The 7,909-nt window shown below is 51.9% G+C and overlaps 1 protein-coding gene across 1 annotated transcript in view; it reads left to right on the plus strand.

The window, feature by feature from the left end:
- The first annotated feature begins 4,275 nt into the window (after positions 1-4,275).
- ALPK3 (alpha-kinase 3) overlaps positions 4,276-7,909 on the plus strand; it is a 53,794-nt gene continuing 50,160 nt past the window's right edge. Inside the window, exon 1 of the mRNA XM_010841086.1 lies at positions 4,276-4,455. Coding sequence (XP_010839388.1) covers positions 4,313-4,455 — 143 coding nt within the window. The 5' untranslated portion in view covers positions 4,276-4,312. The remainder of the gene's footprint in view (positions 4,456-7,909) is intronic.

Here is a 7,909-nt window from a genome sequence, read left to right on the forward strand (position 1 = left end):
GAGGATTGATGGCGATTCTGTTTTAATTTTCTGTCTTTCTTTCAGGCTTGAGAAATTCTCAAGGATAAAGACTATAACACTCTCAATACCTGCCATAATGCCTGGTGTGTTGTAGTCAGCTGTGACTTAATAAATCCTTATTGGATCAACAGCTATGACCTTCAGGATCATAAAGGATCATGACCTCACTCCTCTTAACAAAGGAGAGAGATAAAGTTCAGAAATGGTGAGCCACCTGCCCAAGGACACACAACACTCAGTGGAAAGGCCGAACTGTAACCTGCGGCTTTGGACTTTTGGCCTAGTTCTTGTTAAACACCAATTTATATATCCTCTTTCTCCTGCTAGACTATAAATCCAGGAAAGAGAGTGTGCCTTTTCCATCTCTCCATCCTTGAATGCCTTGACCCTCCTTACTCAGCTGTGCCCTGATCATCATTAAATTGGCAGATAGCAAGAAGCTGAGAAGAACAGATTGTACACTGGATGACAGGAGCAGAATTCAAAAAGATTCAGGTAAGAAGGAAAGGGAATGTGAGATTAGGAAAACGAGATTTAACAACAACAAAAAAAGTGGAAGTTTACACTTAGGATAAAAAAAGACTTTACAAGTAGGTAAAGTAGGAGTGGACTTAGATGAACAAAGGTTTGTGTTGAAAATTTACAGGCTTTGAAATAATTTGGAATAATTTGACTGCCAAAAAGTTGTTGCTAATTGTGTGACGCCCACACCCAGAAAGGTGCTAATTCATTTGTGGGCTGCTCTGGTTTGACCTCTGTGGGTGTGTGTGTGTGTAACATTTTCAAAAGGAAATGGATAAACTGGAGAGTCACTGGGGTAACTAGTGGCACCATATTCCATTGTCAGAAGAGAATCGGCCTGAAAGGTAAGTCCAGGTTCCTCACTGGACTAGGCAAGGCCTTCACAATGAGGGTTCCTGCCTAAATCACTTCTCTATTTTTTCAGTTTTTTAAAACGTGTATTTATTTTTTTGCCATACCATAAGGCATACAGAACTTCCCTGCCCAGGGACTGAACCCATGACCCCTGCACTGGAATCATAAATTTGTAACCACTGTAACCCCTGGACCACCAGGGATATCCTCACTTCTCTATTTGCCCAAATCATTAACACTTGAGTGACGTGAATACTGAGCTGTTTCATACCTCCTTATCTTAGTGCATACTAGTCTCTCCATCTAGAATATTCTACCCTACCTTCCACCCACAACAGTCTATTTGTGAACGCCTATGCCATTTCCAAAATCTTTCTTCAGCTTTTACTTTCTTCTTTGAAAACTATCCTAACCAAATCCCCAGGCAGAGCCAACTACTCTTTCTTCTATACTTTATGCTCCCCTATACATAGCTTTATAATTGCACATTTCACCTTGCAGTGTATTTTGCTTCTATTCCTCTCACCCTGTTAGACCATAAGAGTCTTGAAGGCACAGGTCCTATGACCCTTGACTCTAGCACATGTGCTCCAGCCTGATACATGGGTGCATGCTTAGTCACTTCAGTTGTGCCTGACTCTTTGCGACCCCATGGACTGTAGCCCTCCAGGCTCCTCTATCCATAGGGTTCTCCAGGCAAGAATACTGGAGTGGGTTGTCATGTGCTTCTCCAGGGGATCTTTCCGACCAAGGGATTGAACCTGAGTCTCTTGGGTCTCCTGCATTGGCAGACAGGTTCTTTACCACTAGTGCCACCTGGGAAGCCCCATTGGTACTCTAAACTTAAACAAATGAACCAAAACTCCAAGTAGACTTTCGAATATGTGAAGGACTGTCCTGTAGACAACTGAAGAGATTTTAATATGCCCGCCTCCAGGAAACCAGAAAATCATATGTGTGGGTGTGTGTGGGCAAATTTGGCAAGTTCAGGCTCATTTGAAGAAAAGTCTTCAGTATTGGCTGAGACTCTTAGACTTCACTAATAGAAGTCTAACTTGAATCAGCTTGAGCAAAGTGAGATAATTTTTGGATACAGTTTCCAGGAAATGGTTGAACTGCCAACCTGCAGGAAGGCCACAGATAAAGTTGGGTCTCAGGAACACTTGTAACAAGGCACCTGGAAGCCAGCAGGACTCTGTGCCCCCTGCCTTTGCTTCTCTCTGTGTCAGCTTCCTTCTTCCTCACTGCAGATTGGCTTCTCCACACAGCAAGAAACATCGCTACTAAAAGCTGGGACCTTGCAGCTTACAGCTAACCACCACAGAGGTCCAGGTTTTCTTTCCCAATTCCAGTTGAAAACATTTTGGTAAAGAACCTTGGTTGGCACAGCTTGGGTCTGATGCTTACTTCTGTGGTCAAGGAGATACGTGCGTGCTCAGTCTCTACGCCCATTGTTGTTCAGTCCTAAGTCATGTCTGACTCTTTGAGACCCCATGGATTGCAGCACGCTTGACTTCCCTGTCCACTCCTAGAGTTTGGTCAAATTCATCCACTGAGTCAGTGATGCCATCCAACCATCTCAACCTCTGTTACCCCCTTCTCCTCTTGCCCTCAATCGTTCCCAGCATCAGGGCCCCTGGGTACCATGAGTAGACTGGCTTGAGTCTGAGGGAGGTTTCAGGGAGTTGGGGAGGGAGCATGTAGGATCAAAACAGTTGCCACTAGAAGCACATAGTGAAAGAAGAGCCATTTCCAAAAGGAGTAAGGATGTGAGTGCAGCTTATAGAACAGAGGGTTCTACTCCTTTGTTCCAATTTTCTAGGCTATCACCATCCAGCTCAGATACTTTCTGGATGCTTTCAAAGGGGTAGGAGAAGAAAGGATGGGTAAACAGGGTTTCCTGGTGGTTCAGATGGTAAAGAATTTGCCTGCAATGCGGGAGACCCAGGTCTGATCCCTGGGGTGGGAAGAGCCCTTGAGGGAGGGGTATTCTCCATGTCAGTATTCTTGCCTGGAGAATTCCTTGGACCCAGGAGCCTGGTGGGCTACAGTTCAGTAGCCCATGGGGTCAGAGAGTCAGACACGACTGAGTGACTTAACACACACACACACAGACTGTGGTCACTTCCACTTTTACAACCAGAATTAGACAGTACTTAGGATTTTGATCTAAGAAAGTGTCGAATGATTATATCGTGTTTCTGGGTATTAGGACTCAGCCCACTTCCCCCTGGGGTGCTGGGAAATGGAGGCTGAACAGGGTGGAGAAGGAGGTTCAATAATTCTAGAGATGTTTACTACTACTAAGTCACTTTAGTCGTGTCTGACTCTGTGCGACCCCATAGACGGCAGCCCATTAGGCTCCCCCATCCCTGGGATTCTCCAGGCAAGAACACTGGAGTGGGTTGCCATTTCCTTCTTCAATGCATGAAAGTGAAAAGTGAAAGTGAAGTCGCTCAGTCGTGTCCGACTCTTAGCGACCCCATGGACTGCAGCCTACCAGGCTCCTCCATCCATGGGATTTTCCAGGCAAGGGTACTGGAGTGGGGTGCCATCGCCTTCTCCCTAGAGATGTTTACTGAACCCCTAATCTACCCTAGATAATGGAGAGGAACATTCTGAGGAGTTCTGGCCTCCTCGGAACTGAGGTTACTTATGTAGGTACGTGGGTGTGGGTCTAAGTGTTGGGCCAACAGCCACTGGCAAGGCCAGGGTCAGTCAGGGCTGCCGCCAGGAAGAGGGACAGGTCTGGGCTCCCGCTGGATTCAGTCCAGGTTTTGAGCCTCCCTCCCCTCCCCCTCACTGCCTCTTCCAGCCCCAACCCCGGCCATCTTTGGTCTTTCGGGGCTTTGCCCCCTACACCCCACGCAGCTCTTCTGGTCCTTCCACACCTTCCACTAGGCAAAGGCCGCAAAGCCCGACCTTCCACATCTGCAAAACAGGGAGAGTGGGGAAGGAAGGCTGGCGGGAAGCCTGGGTCCCAGAGACCCGGTGAGGAAGGTGAGGGGCATACGCTCAGTCCCATTCTAGAACGGCACCCCGACCCTTTCGGCTCTTGCTCCCTGAAGCCTCTCTGACCCCTGACCCCGACGCCCGGGGTGGCTGCGGGCGCCAAGAGGGCGCTCCACACACGTCGGGCGGTCGGCTGAGGGAAGGAGCCGAGGCCCTGGAGTGGGCCCCTCAGGCAGGGCCTGGCGGGGCCCCTCGCGGCCCGGCGCCCTCCGGCGCCTCGGAGGCCGCGGTGGCCGGCCCGGGCCGGGGGAGGGACAGCAGCAGGTGATGACGGCCCGGGCCCGGGGCTATAAATAGGGGCGCGCGTCAGCCGCGGGCGAGAGAGGCGGCCGGCGGCGCGGGCCTGACGGGCAGGGGCCGGGAGCGCGGGCAGGGGCAGGAGGCGGTCAGGGCCGGCAGCAGCATGGGGTCGCGGAGGGCCCCCGGCCGCGGTTGGGGCTCGGGCGGACGGTCTGAGGCGGGGGGCGACGGCGAGGACGACGGGCCCGTGTGGATCCCCAGCCCCGCCAGCCGCAGCTACCTGCTCAGCGTGCGGCCCGAGACCAGGTGAGTCGCGCCCTGGGGGCCGGGCCGGCGGGCGAGCAGAGGCCGCCAGCGAGGCCTCAGGAGGGGCCCCGCCCGGCCTGTGGAGATATGGTGCCGCCGGACCGGCCCTGAGGGCCCTTCAGGGTCTCCCTGGCCTCTGCCGGCTCCTTGGGCCTCAGGCCTCAGGCCATGAGAGGCCCTGGGGACGATGAAGGCCTACTTCGGGGTGATTTCCCAGGGTCCCGAGTGGCTCCTTATCTCCCCACCTCACTCCCGCCCCTCCTTATCCTCGCCCCACGCTCAGCTACTCCCTGGCCTCGGATTCCAGATAAGGAAAGCCAGACAGGCTGACATTCCTGCTGGCTGGCGGGGAGGGGGTGGTGGGGATGCCAGAGGCACTGCCCTGAGGGGGTCTGCTTAGTTCAGGAGTCACTGGGAAGAAATAAACTGTGCAAAGAAGGTGCTTCCTCTGGGCCCTGGTCTTTCCTGGGATCTTGGTGGGGGCTGGTGAGGTGAAGGGGTGGCCTGAAATGCTGGTCAGTCTGCCTGAGGATTCAGAGCCCCAGGCTCTGAGGCAGCCAGTCGCCCTGCCCAGTTTGGGGTGATGGGTGCCATCCCCAGGGTGCCAAGGGAAGGAGCCCGAATGATCCTCTTCCAAGAGTTGAAGAGGTATGGTTGCTTTGGTTTAGGAGCTAGGGTACCCACAGGTGGAAAGACTCACAAGAGGATAGATTGGCATTTTGCCCCTCAAGGGCTTCCCTTGTGGCTCAGACAGTAAAGCATCTGCCTGCAATGCTGGAGATAGGGGTTCTATCCCTGGGTTGGGAAGATCTCCTGGAGCAGGAAACAGCAATCTACTCCAAGATTCTTGCCTGGAAAATCCCATGGAAAGAGGAGCCTGGCGGGCTACATAGGGTCGCAAAGAGTCGGACATGACTGAGCTAGTCTCTTGGCCCTCAAAGGCACACAGACACACAGAGACATGTGCATTACCATGAAGAAGAACACTTCCTGTCTCCTCTAAACTAAGGGCAGCTTAGTTTCCCTCCAAAACTCTGGAGTCTATTCCAAAGGGAATTGTGATGGATGGCTAGTGGGTGAGTGGTTGTGTTGCTGCCCCAGAACTTGGCTAATCATAGGTTACATACAGAAAACAGCCCCTCCTCTGAGAAGCTGCCTGGGGACCTCTTGTCCTCCATTCTTAAAATGGCACAAAAACAGACATCAAGGACATTCAGGAAAAGTCCCAGGCACTTCCTCGTGGATTGGCTGAGTTCTGTTGACCTTGGAGTTGGAAAAGTTCAAATGTAACCAGAACCGGTTTCTGCATAAAACTCGTCAAATGGTGTCACATGTCTGGGGCAGGGCGGAGGGCTGTTAGTGACTGAGTCAGACTCGCCAAGGCCCCTGGCTGCCAAGAAAGCATGCCCCTTCCTCTAACCACTGGATCTATGGAAAAACTGGAATGGAGTGTGTGTATTTATCCAGTCCGTGGTGAAGCTGACTGGCCTGTGGGAGCCTCAACAATTGTCTCACTCTTGTAACTGAGATTGTGTCTGGCCTTTGTCAGCACCAGTGGTACAGCAGAAGAGGGATGCAGGGCCTTCTCGGAGACAACATTGGGGTGGTTTGCAAACCAGACATAACTTGGAGGTCAGGGGAATGGGGCTGTTAGGAAAAAGGGTGAGCAGTTGTATGGTAGATACAATTACACATCTGATGAGCAGTGTGTCAGCCTGAGAACTGCAGGTGGGTTAGAAGTGTCTGGTTTAGGTCCCTTTGGGCCTGAGCGAGAATGGTCTTAAATGGAGATTCTTTTCATCAAGTGCTTGGAGAGGCAGGGCTGGGACATTGGGAGGGAGGGTTTTCTAGCCCAAGACCGTGGCCTGTGGGCTTGCCCCTTCCAGGTAGCCACAGACCAGCCAGGTCCTGAGGTACCAGGAAGGCCAGGTTTCTCTCACCTCTGGAAAAGCCTCTGGCCAAGGAGGGGAGACTATAACAGTGAATGGGGCTGTTGGGGACTTGAGATGGGGCAGGGGCCAGTTCATAGTTCTCTGTCAAGACCTGACTCTTGTGTTAGAGCAGGCAACCGTACAGCCTTCTGTCTCTCAGAGCAACCTGAATGCTTATGGGGATGGGAAGAGGGGCCAAGAGATGAAGAAAGAGGGTCCCTTGAGGGCTTTGTCAGCTAACCCTGGCTCCTGAGCCCTGACTCTTCCAGAATTCTGACTGAGAGGCAAATTCTAGCCCACCCACTCCTGACTTCAACCTTTCCTGGGTCTACTTCCATACATATCTATCATGGAGCTTGTGAGTCATCATTCTGTGAGCCTTGGGAGAGTGGACTGCCCCTGTGAGCTGATGGACAGCTGAGCTGGGAGCCAGGTATCCGAAGCTTTGGCCCAAGTCTAGAACTTGTCTTCCTATGCATTCCTTTCTTTTCTCCAATCCTGGGGGGATTTCCAATCCATAGTTAGCCCAGGAGTGAGAGGTCCAACATGCATGTAACCTGCCCAAACTGTTGCCCCAACTTCCTACAGATCCAACCTCACTTTTATGGGAAGATGGAGCCTGGATGAGCTAGAGAAGGTTAAGGAACCACAGTCAGGTGTTTGCAGTTATAACTGGATTTTGAGGGACATCGAGACGTTCCAGAAATCTCTGCTTCCTCATTTCTTGGATGTTCTGGCCCAAGTGGGCCCAGAGGAGCAGTAGAGCCGGTGATATTTGCTGTAGTTTTGTGGCATCTCTTGTTCAGCTTGGGTAAAGCAAATTGTCTAGGTCTTTCAGGAAAACTGAGGCATCAGACCAGGACTTTCTGGGGGCCTTTTGTGTCCCAGAATATATGAAAGCCAGGAGGAATGGGAGGCCCCAGCTTCTAGGAACAGTCCTGGTTCCCCCCACCCTCCTGCCCTGCCACCACCCCCCAACACCCTCCCCCCCACCTCCCAGGCCTACATTTCTCCTTTATGAAGAGACTTTTCCTTCGTGGGCCCTGAATTTCTATTCTATAAAATGAAAGTATCACTAAGAATGTTTTTAGGCCTATTTATCCCATCACTGAGCTTCCCTAGTGGCTCAGTGGTAAAGAATCCACCTGCTAATGCAAGAGATGCAGGAGATGCAGGTTCCATCCCTGGATTGGGAAGATCCCCTGGAGTAAGAAATAGCAACCTACTCCAGTATTGTTGCCTGGGAAATCCTATGGATAGAAGTATCTGGTAGGCTACAGTCCATGAGGTTGCAAAAGTCGGACATGACATCCCAACATTTGATGCCTCTGATTCAGACCCTCTCACAGTCAGTAATTGGGGAGTTCCTAGGTGAGAGCCCTGAGCCAACCTCTGGCCCAGCCAGCAGGTCATAGGCACCTTTTGAAGACAAGATGCCTTCACTGCCTGGGACTCCTCCTGACATGGCTGATTATCTAAGGGTGAGGCCCGGAGAAATCAGGATGAGGCTGGGGAGCTCTAGC

This window comes from Bison bison, unplaced genomic scaffold (assembly GCF_000754665.1).
Source record: "Bison bison bison isolate TAMUID 2011002044 unplaced genomic scaffold, Bison_UMD1.0 scf7180017864155, whole genome shotgun sequence".
Classification (NCBI taxonomy): domain Eukaryota; kingdom Metazoa; phylum Chordata; class Mammalia; order Artiodactyla; family Bovidae; genus Bison; species Bison bison.